The sequence below is a fragment of the Rhinolophus ferrumequinum genome, chromosome 21 (genome assembly GCF_004115265.2).
Source record: "Rhinolophus ferrumequinum isolate MPI-CBG mRhiFer1 chromosome 21, mRhiFer1_v1.p, whole genome shotgun sequence".
NCBI lineage: Eukaryota > Metazoa > Chordata > Mammalia > Chiroptera > Rhinolophidae > Rhinolophus > Rhinolophus ferrumequinum.
In genome coordinates this window covers 25,017,065-25,039,454 of record NC_046304.1, presented here as the reverse complement: position 1 = coordinate 25,039,454, position 22,390 = coordinate 25,017,065, and the positions used below count along the sequence as shown (strand labels likewise).

Genomic DNA, 22,390 nt, shown 5'->3' with positions numbered 1-22,390 from the left:
TTTTTTTTAAACTTTATTTTTTTTGGTTTTTATTGAGGGCGCAGCTCACAGTGGCCCACGCAGGGGTCAAACCGGCAACCTTGGTGTTATCAGCACCATGCTCTAACCAACTGAGCTAACCAGCCGCCCCAAATGACTCTTATACATACATATAAAAATCGTCAATGTCACTCATATGAAGAAAAAAGCAACACAGTAAGTGTTTATGGTATAGAGATCAAATACATACCAATAGAAAAGAGTTAAGAGAAAAAACTTGAATGACCTTATGTTATACAAACAAATGGGGCGTCAAAGAAAACTTTCAGCACCACACATGGAGTCAATAATCGCTAAGTTTCAGAGAACAGAAATGAAAATGATGCGCTCCAGAAAATAAGGCTACCTGTCTTTAAAAGTACCTCTAGAAATAAGTGAATGATGAGCGGAAATGGTTGAAAAAGAAATGTACCATGAACTACATATGGAAATAGTATATAATAATATACTCTTAAGTACAAAAAATGTACCGTACTATATGTATACTATACAATATATAATGTACTATATGGTACCATAAGCATTTTACATATATATATAATATATAATATAATATAATATAAGTCCTTTGGCTGTTATCTATGTCCCTGAAGTTAAGTCCTTTGGCTGTTATCTATGTCCCTGAAGTGTATATATTTAAACTGGATAAAGAACTGGGGTTCTTCATCCTTTCCTTGAAGAAACAGGCAACCTTTACTTGGGCTTGTCTGATCTTGAGCATGCTACAGTATTTCAACACATCAACGATGCTGAATTGCAGTAACTCCTCTCAGCTGCTTTGTTTAAAACCTTCACATTAAGTCATCCTTGCATTCCCAACACAAGCACCACTTTGTAATGATTTTTTTTAAACACTGGCACTCTTCCCCCTTGCTCATACGAATAAACATGCACCTCACAATTGATGAAAGGCAGCATTAATTTCTAATTCATGAATCTATCAAATTCTCCAGTGCACATGTTTCATCACTCTCCAAACAGTGGCTCTGTGAGAACTCACTGAAGGACTCTTACCTTTCACTTTTTAGTGTGCCTGGTTCCCTTTCCAGCAAAGCTCCATAAAAAAGAAATCTATATAAGCCATTTCCACTCTTTACTTGAATCTTTCCCTCAGCTCACTGTTTCTGCTGATTTGAATCCCCCTAATATCATGTCCTTTTCTTCCACCAGTCTCACTAGCTGATCTCAAATTGTCACAGCTTTAACTAACTCCTATTAGCACTCAAATTAGTATTTCCAGGCTTCTCTCTAAAATATTTCTAACCGCCTACTGAAAATATCTAGATGAACCACAGGTATCTCCAATTCAGCATGCCTCCATCTGAACTAATTATCTCCCCTTTCCTAAAAAATAATGTGTTTCTTCTTGATAATAACTACCAGTCAACAGTCAGAAATTTGAGTGTCATATTCTCCCTCCTTAAAAACCCATGTTCTGTCAATTCTACCATTCATGTATTTCTTTTGTTCTTGTGTGTATATATTGTTATTTTTTTTTAAATCATTGCTGCCTCAGATCAAGCTTGCAAAATGTCTTATTTGGAACATAACAGAAGCCTCCAAAGATGAAGCCTAAGAGATCCATTAATACAAAAATTTACACTGGCAATAAGAATCAACATGTGACGAGGCAAAGACACACATTACAACTAAGACTCCCCTCATCAAAATTCACCCTCTCTTGGAGGATTCATAATCATTGCTCCCCCCTCCATTCTCTTTCATAGCCAATGCTGTATCAATTTCATTTTAAGAGGCTAGATGGTTTTCCTATACCTCCAAATAAATAGACTCCTCACGTCCAATACCTACCCTCTATTTTATATTCCACACTGCAAATGAGTAAACTCTCTAAAATGCAGCTTTTCAGTAACTACTACCTGACTAGAAAGACCTAACTTCATAACAGACCATTTAAAACCTTTGTGCCTCCTATAGTGCAGTCACATCAAGCTATTTGTGAAACTTGAGTATGTCATACTTGTCTCTCCTCTTTGATTTTACACATCCTATTCCTTTATCTGGAAAGCTCCTCCTCTGATCTATTACCAGGTAAATTCAACCCTAATTTTAAGACTTGCTCAAATATCACTCTCATCCATCAACCTTCCTTATAGTCTTCCCTAGGTTCCTATCTTCTCCCTCTCAGTTCTCGTAACACTTGTTCTAAATATTGTTACATGGATGCTTCCTTCAATACTCATTCTAAAAACACTTTGGCATGTATAAATAGGTTCTCCCAATTCATTACAAACTGGCTTTTCGTCTCACCATGCCACTGAAATGTTTATGTTTTTTCTCTCTCTTGTCTATATGATCCATTTATAAGAAATATCCAAAACAGGCAAATAAGAGACGGAAAGATTAGAGATTGCCAGGGGGTGGAGGTAGCAGAAGACAGTGAGCAATTGCTAATGGTTATGGGGTTTGTTATGTGGGGGAGGCGGGGGGGAGGGGCGGGCAGTGATGAAAATGTTCTGGGATTAGATAGTAGTTATACTTACACAACTTTGAGAATATATTATGAACCACTGAATTATATGCTTTGAAAAGGTAAATTTTATGGTAAGTGAATTACAAAAGGACTGGCGAGGTTTCATAGGCCAGCAGTCAAGGGCTGTTCATAATGAAGCCAGTGGTGATGTTTTGTTTATTTATTTCCTGTCTCATTCTCCTAATGAGCTGTAAGATCTATGTTTTACTTCTAGAAACAGGCAAATGCAAAAATCTACTTAAGGTGAACATCCTTAGTTCATATTCAAGACCCCTGACAAAAGTACCAGAACAACATGTACACAATAATATCAAATTATTGAGTCACTTCTCACCATCAAGTATTTTTTTTCCTCTTGGTCCTGGCACATTGAGATGGCATCTTGAGGTGGAATCATATTCCAGAGTCCATCACTCCCCAAGATAATATACTTGTGCTTTTGGGGATCAAGAGTGTGGACACTTGTGTCTGGTTCAGGTGACACCACAAACTCTCCACTGAAGAAATCATAGCTCCACAAATCACCTAGGGGGCAGGGAGCAGAAGAAACAACAAGTATTATTTCCAAGCTAATAGTATCACATCAACAGACTAAAGGAGAAAAATCAATATGTTCATCTCAATAGGTGCAGAGAAGTGTTTGATAACATTCAAAATCCACTGATACTAAAAGTGGAAAAAAAAAACTTCCTAGCAAACTAGAGATAAAGGTAACTCCTTAACCTGATAAAAGTATGCCTTCTATACCACTTCCCTTCCCCTACTACACTTCCCAGCACAGTAAGATAATACAAATAAATCAGTTATATGAATTGGAAAGGAGATAATAAAACCAACATTATTTGCAGATAATTTTCTTTCTACATGGGTAACAATAAAGAAATAAATTATCAGAATAGGAACATCTAGCAAGGTTGTTAAACACAAACCCAACATATAAAAGTCAACTGTATTTTTACATATAGCAAGAAATAGAAAATACAAAATTTTAAACAATTCTATTTATAGTGAATCAAATGTAAGGTACTTAGAAATAAATTGAATAAAAGGTACCTAAGTCTTTTATGAACAAGATTATACAATTAGATTCCAAAACATTAAAAATGACTATCTGAATAAATGGGAGAAATAAACTATATTCATAGATAGACTTATCACCATAAAATGTTAATTCTTCCAAAAATAATCTATGAAGTCAATGTAATTCAAGCCAAAATCCCAAAAGGATTTTTGTAGAATTTGACTAGCTGATTCTGAACTGTATAAGGCAGAGCAAAGGGCCAAGATTAAACAAGATAATTATGAAGATAAGATGGGAGAACATGCTCTAAGGAATCCTAGTGGCTATTCGAAATCCTCCTGTTAACCCCTAGACCAAGAAAGTACCGACATCAAAACTTAACCTACCATATGACCAGTCTTTGGAGATAAGAGTTCATCCTTCAGTGAGCCAGAAAAAAAGGTTATCCTCCTCCTTTGTTAGCTCCACATAAAACAAGGCCTAACCTTTACCCTTTTAGACCTATTAGATATAAACCTCAAAATAGTCAACAGAAAATAACTTTTTGTTGACTCAACCTATCAAAAAGATCAATAAAACTGAAACAGAAAAAATTTTTTATGGAAACCATCTACTCTCCTGTGATACGTAAGACAAAGTAAGTAGAACAATATAAACCTTTCTTTTGCTCCCAAAAACTAGGGAAGGAGGAGACAGGAAAATATATAAATTTTTGCCCCTTTATTTGTTGTGAAGTACTTTGGGGAAAGACCTAAATTAAAAGCAAAAAGTTTTTGCACAAAAGGGTAAATACGTAGTTTTTCACTCCTTTCAGCAGGTCTGAGTTTTTGTTAAGCAAGAGGAAGCTCTTTGTCCTTTCCCTTATTTAAACTTCTTTATTCCCTCCCATCAGAAATATTGGCCAATTCAAACATGCTTAGAGTCCAAGAAAAAATAATTCAAATCAATTACTCCACTCTAAAATAGCAAAATTCACTGCAAAACCAGCCTCTTGAAAGGGGCAATTCATCCTTCAGAGTAGCGAAAGAGAACACATGCTACCATTAAAAGCCAATTATAGCCCAGGTCAGCTCATACAGACACATTTACCTCTTTATACCAGTAAAACAAAGCTCCCTGGCTGATGCAATTATAAAAAGAAACATGGAAATAGTTAAGATAAATACTAAGGCAGCAATTACAGAGTTCATAAATGTTGATTATAATTTTCAAGAGCAGTTTCTTCCTATTATTTGGAATTAATATTGCCACGCCAAGTAAGAACATAAGTTTATATAAAGCAGAATCCCTAATATGTCTAAACTTAACATCTAGTGAAAAAAGCAATTCCAACTTTCAATCTAATGCAGATTATATGACCTTGAAGAAGGATCACAATATCTCATGTATAAACATTAGTATCTTTATAAATCCGAAAATATTGTAAAATTAGTTGTTAAATCGGTAACGTATTCACATGATACAAAACCCAAAAGATACAAAAGGGTATACAATGAAAAAAATCTCTCTTCTTATCCCCATCCTTCCCAGTTCTCCACTTCGAGTACTGATCCTTCTATAGATACCTAGATCTATAGATATATATACAAGCATACTCGCATATGTACACTCCCCTTTGGAAAATCACCCTCAAGCTTACAATTATTCTTTTACTGACAACTCCAAAAATCACGAGTTCCCAGTATCTTACCAATCTCTTTCTTTCTTTCTCACTAACCCTCAATACATTTCAAGAAGGGCTCGTTTCACCTAGCTTAAATTTCTGAATCTGGGTTTTGACTGGAATTGCACTGAATCTGTAGATCCATTTGGAAATAAATATTTTATTAAATGACAGCTAAGTGTTTATGTTTTTGCTAGTTATTTAAATTTCCATTTTGAATTGTTCATTTCTAGTACATAAAAGCAGAATTGATTGTGTGTGTTGAATTTGGATCTTGTGACCTTGCTGAATTAATTTACTAATTCTAGCAGCTTTTTGGAAGATTCTTTGAGATTTTCTATGTTACCATTTGTAGATAAAGGAGGTTTTATTTATTTGCTGAACCAGCTGAACCATTTGAGCAAGATTATGCTGTGGACATCAAGACACTTCATCTCCAAGTATTAAAATTTCCGCATTTATCTCCTAAGCATAAGGATGCTCCATCTATATAACCACACAGGAAATTTCATATTGATTCAATATTGTGTAATATAAAATCCTTGTTCAAATTTCCTCAGTTGTCCCAATAATGCTTTTTCAATATTGAGGATCCACTCAAGGACCACTCATTGCATTTAGTTGTCATATTTTTTTTAAGTTGCTTTTAACCCAGAACAATTCTCTAGGTTCTTTGGTTTGTTTTTGTCATTCATGACATTGATAATTGTGAAGAGTCCAGGCCAGATGTTTTTGCAGAGTGATCCTTAATTTAGATTTGTTTCCTCGTGGTCTCATGCTAGATATAAGGGTTTGTGTTCAGGTTAAACTTTTTGGGGGCCAGAACACTACATTGCTGAAGCCGTGTCCTCCTCGGTTTATCATATTATAAAGCACAATGTGTCGGTCTGCCCCATTATTAGCTATGCGAAGCTTGATCATTTGTTAAAGTGCTGTCTACCAGCACGTAAAGGTGACCTTTTCTTTTTGTAATTGATAAGTAATCTGTATGGTGACAGTTTGAGACTGTGTGAAATACCCTGTGTGAATACTCAAAAATACACCACATTTTATCGTCCACTAATGATTTTTGCATGAATCAATTGTTACTGTGATGGTTGTAAACTGATGATAGAATTAGAACACTTGAACTGTATAAGTTGTCTTTTCTTAAAAAGAGCTTTCCATTCCTCTCTCTACTTCTTTATAATCTTTTTAGTATCAGCATGGACTCATGAATTCTTTTTCCCCTTCAATGTTGTAACTTTTTCCTGTTGTTGTTTTGATGCCCAAATTGCTTTAAAATTGCCAGTAAAAGTTTCCAGAACCTGAACTTTTAACAAACTCTCCAGATGAGTCGGATCCATAGCCAGATTTAGGAACGTGATGTATAGCAAGTTCCCTTATTCTACCAGCTCAGGGAATCTACATGGCATTACCTAAAATCAAATTAACAAGGATCAGAATTGGGCCTTGAACTGTTTTATTATTGACCTAGTGTTTGTACACCAAAATAGGCCTACAGAATGCCATTCCTATACATACCAAAGGAAGGGGCCCTCAGACAGTGTGGCAGGCGTTGTTGGTTGTCTGTTCAATGGCCATTTTCCTTTTGTCTTCAGTGGGGGCACTGGAGGAACACCAGAGGAGAAAGAGGCCTTTCTTCTGATTTCAGTATGTTCTCTGCTTGCTCCTGTGGCACATGGCAGCCAGCATGTGGCACAGGACCCCAGTGGTGAATTACCTGTAGTGAATTTTAGCACCCAGCCCACTCTGTGGCTGGCTCTCATGGACAGCATCCCAGCAACTGTTGCCACTAATCCATCTCAAAACTGCGACCAAAATAATCTCTTTATAGCACAAATTTAAGATGGATGGTGGTGATGCCTGCACAACAATGCAACATACTACATACCACTGAACTGTACACTCAAAATGGTTAAGATGGTAAATTTTTATGTAAGATGTGTTTTGCTATAATTTAAAACACACACAAATCTAGTTAATATGTTTCCCAATCCAACTCTGCAATAGTTTACTCTTGTTCTTAAGATAAAGACACAGCTTTTATCCAGATTATAAGAATGCACATTTTGTCATTTTATCCATTTCCCTTATCCCTATTATCTCTGTTCCAGCCACACTGGCCTTCATCAAAGTCCCTTATATTCACCATGCTTCCTCCGATCACCGAGAGGTTCACAAATGCAGTTACTATGCCTAGAACACACTGTCTTCCTCTCCTTACTTCTAGTAATTCTTCAGCCCTCAGCTTAAACCCTATTCTTCTGGCCTGCCCGACTAGGTAAAATACCCCTATTTTAAGTTCTCTTTGGCACATATAGAAGTATTTAAAAGTTGTAATTGTTAAGTTCTTTTGTGATCATTTTATGAATGCCTCTCCCCTTCTCTAAACTATAAGCTTCTATGTGCACTCAACAAGTATCTGTTCAAAGAATAAATGATTGGCAAGACTCACATGCAATTCCATCCAGCAACCACTAGACGGCACCTTTGCTACATTTGTATTAAAGTAATAATTATCATCAGCGCCTAAATGATACCAATTTTTATAAGCAAACTCCTTTCTTTCACCAAAAACTAGAAGAAAAATGGCTATAAACCATAATAATGGTATTAAATACTATCATTTAATTTACCATGGGCCAATTTAAGTATTATCTTACAAAAGTTAAACTTAAAAAAGAAAACTAGAACCATTATTGCTTTAAAAAAAATTTTCCCCTAAGTGCCAGAATAAAGACTGAAAAAGTAATGTGATAAAACCTTTTTTATGGGCCGGCCCGGTGGCTCAAGCAGTTAGAGCTCCATACTCCTAACTCCGAAGGCTGCCAGTTCGATTCCCACATGGGCCAGTGGGCTCTCAACCACCAGGTTGCCGGTTCAACTCCTCAAATCCCGCAAGGGATGGTGGGCTGCGCCCCCTGCAACTAGCAACGGCATCTTGAGCTGAGCTGCGCCCTCCACAACTAAGACTGAAAGGATAAAAACGTCCTGGAAGTACACACTGTTCCCCAATAAAAGTCCTGTTCCCATTCCCCCCCCCAAAAAAAAATCAAAACATTTTTTAGCTTAAGTGTTCAAATCTGAAAGGTATTATTTTTGAGAAAATGTGAAAGTAAAATGAGAAAAAACAGAAGCTATTTTTTTATTATTAAATTTCATCTCTCCCACATAAATCTTTTTGTATCAAAATTCATTCATTTTCATATATTTGTTTACAAAATTATGTCACAATGTTGTAGGACATTACTATAGCAATTACCTCTTATCTCCTACATGGAGTTTTCACTGTTCTAGTGGCTCCTTCCCATCAACTACTATTATTTCTTCCCTTTTTAAAGTAATAGCAGCAAATCCTCTCTTGACCCTTTACTTTCTGCTCCCGCTAAAGCCCCATTTCTGTTCTTCGCTGTATAATAAAACAGCTAGGAAGAGAGTCACACTTACTATATCAAATTTTCCTCCTCCAGCTCTTTCTAAAGCCATCTCCAATAATGACTGCGGTTTCACGATCCCACTAAAAGATACTCTGTCAAAGTCACCAATGACCTCCACATTGCTACACCCAATGGTCACTTCTCAGTCTTCCCTTACCTGAACTATCAACAGTGTTTTAAATACTTACCTTTAAAAAAAAAAATTTGAGTTATAATTGACATGTAACAAAATACTTACCTTCTTGAGATCTCACCTACAGTCAATGCCATAACCAGAAACCAACTGACATCACCACTTAGCTAACGTCTGATAAGCATCTCCAAAGTAACTTGTCCAAAACTGAATTCCTGACCTCCCCTTAAAAATAATGTACCACTCTTTGCTATATCATTTAGTGGCAACTCCTACCTTTCAAGCTGCTCAGTTAAAACAAACAAACATGAAAAAACAAACAAAAACAAAAACCATAAGTAATAAGGTCATTTGCATTTGTTGTTCCTTTTGCTTAAATTCTCTTGCCCCAGAAACCCACAGGTCTCAATGGCTCAGCTCTACTCAAATATCATCTTTACAGACCTCCTCTGACAATCCCATTTAAAATTATACCCCATCCACAACATTCCCTGCTTTTTTTCCCATGGTAACACTTTTCACTATGTAACAAAATATATATTCTACTTATTTATTTTAATTTATCATGTTTCCCCCTACTAGAAAGAGAAAGTTCCATTGGTCTGCGAATTTTTTACTGTTTTGCTTATTGCAGAATCTCCAGAATCTAGAACAGTGTCTGGCACATTAACAGGCATTTAATGTTTTGCTGGATGAATGAACAATCTTAAAGAAGTGGTAACTCTGTGTGTGGTTTTAAAATATGTGCACAAATTCTTATATACTCTTTTTTTAAGAGGTAGAGCTTAATTCCCCTCTACTTAAAGAGGGCCAGACTTAGTGAGACTCAGTGCTAACAAATAAAATATGTTATTTGTTAGGAAGTGATGATGTATGACTATGACACTAGATGATAAAAACACATTGGCTACCACCTCTCTCTCCTTGGAGCACTCATTCTGGGATGCTAGCTACCATCTCATGAAGAAGACACATCAAACAGCCCTACCAAGAGGCCCACAGGGCAAGGAAGTGAGGCCTCCTGCCAAAAGCCATGTGAGTAAGCCATCCTAAAAGTAAACGTCCAACCCCATTCAAGCTTTCAGATGATCACAGCCATAGCTGACAGCTTTCTTGCAACCACGTGACAGTCCCTGGGCCAGAAGCACCTAGGTAAGCCATTCAAGGGTTCCTGAGCCACAGAAACCATGTGAGATAACAAATGTTTTAAAATGCTAAATTTGAGAGTATTCTGTTAGACAGCAATGGACAACTAACATAGTGGGATTTTAATCACCTGGCATGATCACTTTTATGCCAGAGAAATTTAACAGTATCTAATAATGCTAAAGATGTATGTATCTATGAACTCCTGAGTTTTCCAAATGGTATGCCCTCGAAGGGTTGAGTGTGATCTTGGTTCAGGAGGGTGGGACCTGGGTAGCTACTTACCACCTTTAGGCTACTTACCACTAACCTCAAGTGACCTCCTCTGTTTACTGTAGAAATATTATCGTTTTGTATGTGTGTCATGGTATTTTAACAGTTGGTGAGTAATGTATTATAACCTAGCAATTCCACTTCTAGTTATGTATCTTAAAGACATCTCATACACGTATACAACAATATATTTATTTCAGCGTTTTTCATAATAACAAATGCATGGACATAACCTAATGTCCACCAATCCCTAGTTCTTTTTCATATGAAATGCTATCAAAGCAGATGTCTCCCAAATAATGTTCAGAACTTAAGTCTAGTACATTATTCCTATTAAATTTCATATTATTGCTGTCAGCCTACTTTAAAAAACATTTTATTTGGAGATCATTTCAAACGTACAAAGTTACTAAAATAAAAATAGGACAAAGAACACCCATATACTCTTTACCCAGATTCACCTACTATTGAAAAAAAAGTACCCCATTTACTTTGTTTTCTAGCTACATATATATAAACATTGTATATATGTGCATGTGCGTATAAAAAATATTTTAAATCATGGCCCTTTACTCCTAAATACTTCCACGTACATCCTCTAAGACTAAGGATATTCTTTTATATAACCACAGCACAGTTACCAGCTTCATAAATTTACTCTAATACCTACCTAAGCTACCATCTACCATCCATATTCCAAATTATCAGATGGCCTAATGTCCTTTACAGGATCCAGCCTAGGATCAAGAATAGCCATTTACTTGTAACATTTCTTTAGCCTCCTGTAATACTGACCAAGGTTATGCATTCTTGGCCAGAGTACTACATAGGGGACATTGCGTCCCCTTAGCATATCACATATCTGGAAGCACACAATGTCCAACTAGTCCTCCTTAGTGCTAGTAATTCTGATCATCCAATCAAGGTGTTGCCTGATTTCTCCACTTTCTAATTATCATTTTACTCTCTTACAACTAAAAGCAATCTGTGGGGAGACACTTGAAAATAATGCTAACATCCTGCTGCCTAAACACTTTTGAATATTTGTGTAATACACAAAATTGAGGACTATAAATTCTATTTCTTTCTCCAGGTAGTTAATGAATGTTGAAACAAGCTAAGGAAAAAATATAATATCACATCAATCAAGATCTCTCTTCAAATACCCACCAATCTATTAATCAATACCTTTATACTGATTAATACTTTCTGCAAAAAAACTCATCTAATGCTGCTATCATTCACTCTCATCTCCCTACCCTCATACCATCCCAACAGAAACTAACAGGATACATAACAGAGAAACTTGACCTGGTAGCAGTTCAAAAAAAAATATCTAGAGATCTGGGCTTAATAAGCTAACAAATGTGGTATGACTAAAAGCCAGATTCTAGGACTCCAATATTAGAAGTACAATGTTCACGTACCAGGTACTAAATATTTCCATTGTACTTCAAATTGGTCAGACCACATGTTGCAAAATATCAATTCTGGAACCACAATTATTGAAGGACACATCCAGAGGAATCTGACAAGAATACTGAATGGTCTAAAATCAGCCCAGAGCACAGAACAGAGAAACATGCTAGTCAATTCTGAATAGGTAAATGACTTATTATGCAAAAGGAAAAATAAGTATACTGCGCCCAGTTTTTGTTTCAGCACACAAAACTAGAATCAATGTCTGAAAGATTCATAAAGGCAGATTATAACTCACAATTAGAGTTGTACAATAATGCAAGAGTTTGTACTTTGAAACATTAAGTAAAAATTAATGACGATATTCAAGCAGGGGTTGAATTACTTCTTGTATGAATTACTCTAGAGGTTATCTTTGAACTGAGGAGGAATGTCTGAAACAGAAAAACCAGTTGGTTTTCCTGCCCTTTCTGCCAGTCCTTCACCTGTTCCTTCTCTTCCTCTATACAATCACTTAAGGGTTTCAAGGACTACTTGAAAGGCTTGGAGCACACACTTTGTGTAAACAAAATAAATTGGCATCCACTTTTTTAAATTGAAGGTTCACCTTCCTTTTGAACCTGAAGTAAGACCTTGCCCTCAGTCCAATGAGTTAAATTCCTCATTAAAAATCCCTCCACTCTTTAATAGTAACTCCTTGCCTCGAATGCCATCCTTCAAAGTTCCCTAATGTTACAAATGGCAGTAGTCAACTCAAAATTTGCCATCTACTTGAAATGTAAACTGCAGCCAACTGTTACCTTCCCCCTCTTTTCCTTGCTAACAATTGGAGGATCAATTGTATCTCATGCTTATATGTACTGAGTAAATGACCTGGGTAACTCAGACAGCCTTCTGGTTCTGCAGAAACCTCTAAAATACATAAAGTGCCTAAAATACTGGTACAGGCCCCTAAATGGTATCCTTGCCTCCAATTTTATTACCCTATAATTTTAGCCATTATAGTAGCCAAAACAATCCTTTAAAAACACATTGGATAATGTCACTACCTTACTTCAATAAACAATGATAACAGCTAACACTTATAGAGCACTTATCATGTGCCAGGCACTATTTTAAGCATTTTACATGTATTAAGTCATCCAATACTCACAACAGTATGAGGTAGGTACCATTATTAGCCTCCCTTTACAGATGAAAAAAACTGTCCCAATATATTAAGCAATTTGCTCAAGTTTTTACAGTAAGTAATAGCATCGGGATTGGAACCTAGAAATTTTGGCTCCAGTCTATCTCTTAACCACTATGGTATACTTCTCTTCAATCCCTTCCCAAAAGCACTTAAAATAAAATTCCTTACCATGATCTAAAAAGCCGTGTAGGATTTAGTTCTTGCCTCCCACCCATGATGTCTTCACCACACTCCTTACCTTAGCCTGTATAGCCCTTCTTAATCAGGCCTCATTTCCACCTTCATCTTATATCTCTATCTCCTCTCTCACACTGGCTCCAGGTCCTTAAAGACATCAAGCTCTTTCTCCCTGCATTAGGATTCTTTGCTTGCAAATGACAACTTCCAGCTCAAGTGAATAATAGACCAAAAAGGCAACTCAGAAGAAAATCAAGTAGCTCACAGATAGACAAGAAGCTGGAGAACCAGGAATGGAAACAGGGCATTTCCAAGCAATTAGGTAGGCAAATCCAACCACAGCTATGGACACTGCTGAAGGAGGTCAATACCACTAGGTTGAATTCACTCCAATCATTTTTTTTTTTTTGGTTTTTGGTTTTAAATTTGGTCCTTACTAAATAAATTCACAATTCAAAGTCCAGAATAGAGAATCTGACTGATCTAGCTGGGGTCATATGCCTGACATTTTATCTTTTACAATAGGACCCTGAATAGGAATGTCTAAACTAAAACTGCTCATAGTAGGAAAAGAGAATATATGCTGTACAACCCCTAACTCCTTCCCCCCAATAATTGTCCACTAACTGCTTACTGGCCTTTACAACTGCTATGGCTCTGCTTTGACTGTTATTTTCTTTGCCTCTTCTTTTTTAGGTCTTACTGAAATGACCATCCTCTCTAAAGTAGCCCTCCCCTGCTACTCACTATCCCACCTGCCAATTACTGGCACATCATATTGTTTAATTTCTTTATGACACTTTTTAGAATAACTTTCTCATTTGTTTGCTCATTACCTATTCCCCCCACTACATTACAGGCTCCATGAAGATTGGGAGTATGCGCATTTGATAACCAAAGATAAATAAGAGATAGTAAGAATAGCCATTAAATCGCGCTAAAATAAAACTTCCCAAAGGCGCATTTCCATCATATTGTCTAAAATCGTTTTTCCCCTTCTAAATTCCCCTTCTAAATTCTTCATCACAGGACCCTGTTTCTTTCATGGTATTTCCCAATCTGTAATTATTTCCTTTACAAGCTTACTTCCTTATTGCCTGTCTCCCCAACTATGTAGTCTTGCTCCATGAGGACAGACAGCGTATATCTATATTATCTCACGAAAGCCTAACGCAGTTCCTGGCACCAAGTCGGTACTTAGGTTTCTGTTCGAGGAAAGGAGAGTAGGAAAAAATTGGTGAATTCTAAGAGAAATTTTCTTTAGAAAAAAATTTAACTAGCATATCCAAGGTAAGATATTTCAACAGATATAATCCTCTAGTCTTCCTTCCAAAACCAAGTATACCAGGAAATACTTTGATTTTGTCATGGACAATTTCCTTTGCTACCTAAAGAAAAAAAGAGATTTGGAGACTTTTAAAAGAAATATAAAGGGCTAAAGTACGGAAGAACATTTAGAAATAGTTTTAAGGGTAACATCAAACCTAAGCATATGAATACTTCCCTAAGTATAGATGGGGATTAGCAAAACATTGACCATGACTCATGATCAAAGAGCAACGAGCATGGAAATCCATACTTCAACCTTCCCCTCAATTAGGTTTTACAGCATTTAATATAATATCACCGTATTTCTATCCCCATTATGTACCAAATAAGGGTTTAGTTCTCAATCTCCTCTTTCATTTTACCACCATATGTCGTAGAACATCCAATATGATTTCACCAAATGTAAGTCATACTTACCAAGTGCTCTTGCAACTGCCAGAAAAGGAATCTGGTCAATAACTGTGCTCCTTCTAACAGGTCCATTGTGAGTGAGCCGAGGTCGTTTCCAAACTACACGATTCACCCCAGACTTGTTCATCACACTAAAAAATAGAGTTCACATAAATACTCTAAATGATTAAAACATGACAAGTAAGGTAGCTCAATGTGTTAAACAACTAATAAAATTAGATATATCATCACAAAATATTGACTTGTTTCAGATATAAATATGCATAAGCCAAAATTCCTGCTCAGAAAAGAAAGACTATAAAATAGGGCAGATTAAGATGAGAATTTGGAGATTACTGAGGTAGGCTAGACAGAATGCAATGGAAGTAATGGGAAGAAAAATGAATAGATATGTCAGAAAAGAAAAACAAAAAAATTAAGGGGAGGAAGAAGAGGTTATAAAGGGAGATGGATTAAACAATAATAAAAGAAATTGGAAAGGAAAGTTTATATAGTTTTTGAGAGATCTGAGGGTACTTAAAACAGAACTTCAATTTTAATAGTTTTGATTTGAGGAATTAATAGGAAATACTTCAATAGAAATATCTAGGATTTAGATATTTCTATAATTAGAAGTGTGAGATTATACTTTGGAAACAATTGTGGAGATGTAGATTTAAGAGTTACAGAATAAGAAAATTGTCCTACAAATCTGGCATAGGAGCAGCAGAAATCTGTAATTAGTACACAGAGGAGCCAGTACATTCTAGTTTGCCTAAAACATGGAAGTATGGTGAAGTCTTAGAGCAAAAAAGGTAATCAGAAAAAACATTAGAGACAGTCTCTTAACTTGTGCCTAGTATGAATAAAATGGGTAGCTGACCCTTAAATCAATTTACTCATAATCTTCCTGAATGTTTAGAAAAAAATCAGTAGAAGACAAATCTTCCTCTGGAAGGCTAGAAAAGTTGGGGTTAAAGAGTGGCAAACAACATTTCCAAGAAACAGTATTAGCCTATCTGATATTAGGCCCACCTGACAGATGCATACATAAGACAGAAGTTAATTCCAAAGACTCTCAAAGATAGATGACATTAAGATATTTTAATTACATCTTCTCACTCAGGTCCCATGTGTACCCAGAAACCCTTTGATTATAATCTGGAATTTTATTTCCTCTACAGCAGGTGAGTGGACAATAATATTCAGCACTGTCCAATACACTAGCTATTTGTGGGTACTAAGCACTGTAAATGTGACTAGTGCAAATGAGAAGCTGAATTTTCAATTTTAATTAATTTATATTTAAATTGCCAGATACGGCTAGTGGCAACTATACTGGACAGCACAAGGGAGAATGAAGTACAGAAAGATCAGAAAACATTATCAATGTTAACATAGAAGAGAAATTCAAGAGAGTTGCTCATTTACTATCCCTTTTGAGAACCACTTTAATTCACAATTCTGAAATCAACATTGTTCTAGGTCATTAATAGGAGTAAGAATATCAAAGGTGATCATTTTGTTATTTTATGCTTTCTTCAAAGTTGAAAGCAAACCAGAGAGTAAAGACTAACTCTACCACTGAGAAGAATCTATGAAACATGAGTCAGGAAGAGACTCCAACATTCTGCCTTCATAACACCTTAAGCCCTATTGTCCTTTCCTAAACCTGCTTCCTAAATAATAAGACTTAATACTGACGTAATTATAGTAGCTACCCAAATTGTTTCCAATATAACTCTACTAGAAGCCTCTCTTGATATTTAATAATCACAAATATTATGGTCTCTGTGTCTTTGAGGAACAAAAGACAAAATAACGATACTGGTTAAAACAAAGTTTTAAATCCAGAATCCAAACACCAAAGCAATGGTATAAAAAAACTGCTGCTTTTATTGGACTCCTCACTGTTATCCCTTATGATTAAAAGGAATACACAAAAGGAACAGCCTGATACGCAGAGAGCTGAGCAGCAACAGAAGGCTGGAAAAAAGTACTGGCCAATTGCCTAGGGTGAGACAGAGGGAAAGGAGGAAGTAACTTATAATAAAACAGCTCAATTTGTGCAAAAAGACACCTGCTCCCAAATGGTAAAGAGCATCTGTCCAACTATCCAGATGGTATTTTAAGAGATAAGACAAAAAACATAAACTCTAAAAAAGTTATTAAAAAAGAAAATATAATTTAAAATTTTATACAGAAAAATAAAGAATAGCCAAGAAAAATAAATTTTAACAAATTAATGAGAAGGGATCAGGCCTACTAATATTAAAAATTATAATAAAGCCTCGATTAAAAAGTATGGTACTGTACAAGAACATACAGTATAAAAAAATAGAAAGTCCAGATAAAGACCCAGATACTACTAAATACAGGAATTCAGTTTATAATTACAAAGTCCCCTTTGCATGACTCCCAACAGTGGTCTCAGATACAGACTGACATTCACACTTAATAGAATCAAACACACTATAGCATGAAAACCAGGCTCATTTAACTTTGTGGGGTACAAGACCAGGAATCACAGCATGCCAGCAGGCAGCTTCAGTCAGGTTATCTTCAGCAGTGACTCTTACAGAAACCCAGGAGCTATTTTGTAGTTCCTCAGCCCATCCCCACCCAACTAGTGAGCATCATATGCCACAGGTAAGTTTCATATGCCTCAGGAATCAGTGTCTTGTAATTACCCAGGATTTCCTGGTCCCTGCACAAATCAAACTGCCTGTACACAGGGCAGCTAAGGTCTGTGCTTCCCAACAGAAATTTATAGTGCACTCAAAATCTTCCCTATCCAGATACAGTTCCATTCAAGGGTCATTCTACAATAAGCAATGTTGCCTCATAATAGAGCTGACATTCCATATTTATCTTAATGAGAGAAACACTATTAGAAGAGGGTAAACTCGAGGTCATCTTCACACTGAAGGATTTTATGCCTGGTAAAGGAAAAGATGTATAATTGTTCAAGTGGCTACCAGTGGCCATCAAGAAAAAAAAAATTTAATCTGCATCTCTACTACATAGCTTAGATTTTAAAATTCCGGAGAGATTAATCAAAATGTAACAGATGAAACCATACAAGTACTAGAAAAATGGTTCTCAAAATATGGTTCAGGAGCCTCGGGGAGTCCCCCAGAACTTTTCAGGGGTTCTGCAAGGTCAAAATTATTTTCATAATAGTACTAAGACCATGTGTATACACGGTAGAGTTTTTGAGAGGTTGCATGACTTGATATGCTAGTGTATTATAAAATGTGTCAGTATTTGGATGATCTACGTAACTCAGCAAACCAGTATTTTAAAAATAACCAATGCCTGCCTATGTTACAAAATCATGCATGGGGCTATATACTATATGATTCCAACTATTTGACATTCTGGAAAGGGCAAAACTATGGAGACAATAACAAGACCAGTAGTTGCCAGGAGTAAGGGGTGGGAAGAAGGGATAAATAGGCAGAGCACAAAGGATTTTTAGGACAGTGAAACTATTCTATATGATGCTATAATGGTAGATACATGTCATTATACATTTGACAAAACCCTTGAATGTACAATACCAAGAGCAATCCTAAAATAAACTACGGACTTTGGGTGATAATGATGTGTCAATGTACATACAGTCACCAACTGTAACAAATGTACCATCAGGTGCAGGATGTTGACAGTGGGAGAGGCTGCGCACTGCACGCGGTACTAGGACCAGGCAGGGCGTATACGGGAACTCTGTGGTACTTTCCACTCAATTTTGCCGTGAACCTAAAAATTGCTCTAAAAAATAAAGTCTATTAATTTTTTAAATGCATGGATAAAAATAATCATTTAACCAATGGCTTTTAATTGATATACCTATGGCTCTTAATGTAAGAACATGAAAAGGTCACTGACAGGTAGGATTTTAGTTAACCACACTATTATTAACCTTTCAGAAACTATCATTTCTTGAGTTTTGGAATAGTATCAAAGAAGAATATCTCCAATACATTGAAAAGCTATTAAAATACTCCTTCCGTTTCCAACTATATATCTATGTAAGACCAAATTTTACTTCAGATACTGCAACCAAAATAACGTATCATGACAAATTGAATGCAGAAACAGATAGAGACTTGTGAAAATATAAAACAATGCCGATCCTCTCACTAAATGTTTGTTTTGGAAAATAGCCATTTTTTCATCAAAAATGTCCTTTATGTTAACATATTATGAGTTTAATGTTATTTTTCAATTAATTAACAAATATTTTTAAATGTCTCCATTTTAATTACTATGGTAAAAACAAAAAACTCTTTGAGGTCCTCAATTTTTCAGAAGGCAAAGGGTTCACGAGACCAAAAATATTCATAACTGGTGTACTAGAAGAAAATATAGAAGACTTTAATAATGTCAGTGGGAGAATTGTACGTATGGCACAAAAGACAAAAATCATAACGGAAGAAAAAGATACATCTAACTACATTAAAATAAACTTCCAGGAGCATAATCAAAATTTCAGGGGAAAAAAAATTTCAGGAATAGAATCAAAAGACAAACTGAAAACAACATCTGAAACTTGTATCACATGCATTAATTTCTCTAATATGTAAGTGGCTCCTACATATTAATTCAAAAAGGCTAACAACCTTCCCCAAGATGAAAACACAATATAAACAAATACAAAAAGAAAATATGGCTCTTAAACAAATAAAAGAATACTCAACCGTTCTCATAAGATAAATTCAAATTAAAACATCACTAAGATACCTTTTTTAAACCTAAAATTGGATATGATCAAAAAAGTTCTGTTAGGGGCTGGCCTGGTGGCTAAGGCAGTTGGAGCTCCATGCTCCTAACTCCGAAGGCTGCCGGTTCGATTCCCACATGGGCCAGTGGGCTCTCAACCACAAGGTTGCCAGTTCGATTCCTTGACTCCCACAAGGGATGGTGGGCTGCGCCCCCTGCAACTAGAAACGGCAACTGGACCTGGAGCTGAGCTGCGCCCTCCACAACTAAGACTTAAAGGACAACAACTTGAAGCTGAATGGCACCCTCCACAACTAAGATTGAAAGGACAACAACTTGACTTGGAAAAAAGTCCTGGAAGTATACACTGTTCCCCAATAAAGCCCTGTTCCCCTTCCCCAATAAAATCTTAAAAAAAAAAAAGGTTAGATTTCCTTAAAAAAAAAAAAAGTTCTGTAAGTATGTTGTCAAGAGCATCCACATATACTGCTGATAGTGTAAATTGGTACAAATTCCACGGAGACAAATAGTTATCAATATTCAAAACATCAATATTCTTTGGCCCAGAAATTCCACTTCTAGATAATGATCGTACAAATATACTTGCATTGTACAAAAAGATGCATGTGCAAGATTTTTTTGTTTTTCAATAGTGTTTGTAACAACAACAAAAAAAATAGACTATCCTTCAACAGGAGACTAATTAAATAAGGTACAGTATATCCATACATGATACAATTTCATATTTGATTGTGTATGAATCTCTCTATCGAAGGATACAGTAATGCTCGTTTCTTGTACATTGAGAGGAACTGGGTGGCCTGTGGGACAGTAGTACTTGAGAGACCTTTGATAGCACATTATTTTATGCTACCTAAATTTTAGCCAAATGAATGCTACCATTAAAAAAAATGCATGCATATACATACACATATATATACACATACATACACGTATATGTATATATGTAAATCACTCAGAAAATTGTTAACATTTGGTGTATTTATACCCTATTCCTATTTCTCTACATAGTTGAGATTACACTACAAATATAATTTTATATCCTACTTATTCTTTGACCAATAGGCCTTCTCCTGTTATTAAAAATTTCCCATAATATGGGAGTTCGTTATAATACTTACCTTTACTTATGTCTGAAGATTTTTGTAACACGATGATTTTTTAAAAATTTATGTATAAACATTATTTTAATGGTTATTTTATATTCAATGTTATGAATATGTATTATAATATACTTAACCATTCTTCAGCTATTGGGTCTTCTAGCTATTTCCACCCTTTAATAGTCATTAAACATTGCTGCATTCTATAACTCTGTTCAGATATTTTGGTCCACATTTCAGATTTCTTCTTTAGAGTCCAGAAATTACTAAGTCTATAACATTTAAAGCTACTGGTATGTATTAATATATTCCATATAGTCGTACCAATTTATAATCCTACCAATAGACTACCTCTTTCAACAAATAGTTAAGAAGTACCTCTTTGGTTTTTTTAATCTTTGCTAATCAAATAGAAAGAGAGTTTCATTTCAGGGTTAAAATTTTTTTCAAGTGTTTATTACTCTTCTGTATTTTTGTTGTTCAAATTTCCTCTCCTCGATCCATCTGGGGATGACAGTGTTTTACTTACTGATTTTTTGAATTCCTTATAGTTTAAGGATATTCATTCTTTTCCCCAGTATATTATTTTTCTGAAAAAGACCATTTTGATTTAATAAAAAAAAGAAAGAGAGGCAAGTAATATCATGGTAAGGCTTTAGTTAGAATGATTATTTAGAAAACAGTAGATTCTATTTAACTTGCCTCAGACTCAATTTTTATAAATTAGTATTGGGAGAATGTAAAAATTTTCTCATGTTATTCATTTCTCTGGTTTTTTGGAATAAGCTTACATTTTAGTTTGTATCATAAAAACATTATGCTGAAGTCTATTTCAGTTCATAGTTTATAAACTATCTATACATTGAAACAATAAGGTGAAACAGAGAAAAGAAGAAAGGTTTGCAGCACATATGACTAGAAAGCAAAGAAAAAAAGCTGAAGGCTAATTCTAACAAAATTTATTCCCAAACCCAGATTCACACCATTCTACTCTGGAACTCGAAGGACTGCTCTGCTCAGATTCTGAAGATCTTGTTGATCGGTATGTAAAAGGTTTTCATAAATCTCTGTATGTGTTGTTACTTGAGTCCCACTAAAATATTATTTCCCTTTGGAGTCATTACCAGAAACAAAACTCAATTCAAAATAATGAGATAAATATGAATACACACGGTACTTTATCAGGCAAACTGAAACTCTGCAATACCAAGCAAGTCTCTTCATTAAGAGAAAAGTAGATCAATCTGGTTAATAAGCAAAAAAGGACTAAATAGAAAAAAGAGAGGAAAGACAAAACTGCACAATGATTACCTCCCGCCAAGTCCTTCGATTCGTTCTCTTTCCTTGGGAAGTTCTGGCTTATGATCTTGTGTTACTTCCACAGCTCTAATGAAATCATCCTTCGGATCATCCTGAATTCCAAGAACTACCCCTGAGTCACCCACATGAGCTACATACATCTTCATGCCCCGTATGATGACCACACTGGCAGTTGTCCCTGAGGTGCTGGGAAGACCTGTCATAGTCTTTGGCCATTCTGCTGTAATAAGAAATAAAATATTTTACTTTTCCAGGTATAAACATCAACACCGTATCAGAATATAAAAGGCAACAACATATGCTGAATTAGCATGTTAAAATTTGAATTAACATTGGAAAAAATTTCAGAAAATATTTTGAAAGCTTTTAAGGACTTGTGTTAGTCCCTTCATCAATTCACTAATAAATTAATTTTATAAATAATGTAATAACATTACAACCATCACACTAATCCTAGGAGAAAAATATTACAGGATAGATTTACTAGTTCAACCTGAGTCTTAGT

General features: G+C 35.5%; 1 protein-coding gene across 1 annotated transcript in view; it reads right to left on the bottom strand.

Moving 5' to 3' along the window:
* Nucleotides 1–22,390, bottom strand: part of PPM1D (protein phosphatase, Mg2+/Mn2+ dependent 1D) — a 43,528-nt gene that overhangs the window by 6,559 nt on the left and 14,579 nt on the right. The window contains exons 2-4 of the mRNA XM_033090516.1: nt 21,877–22,105; nt 14,744–14,868; nt 2,868–3,058 (exon numbers count right to left, since the gene is read on the bottom strand). Of these exons, the coding sequence (XP_032946407.1) occupies nt 2,868–3,058; nt 14,744–14,868; nt 21,877–22,105 (545 nt within the window). The remainder of the gene's footprint in view (nt 1–2,867; nt 3,059–14,743; nt 14,869–21,876; nt 22,106–22,390) is intronic.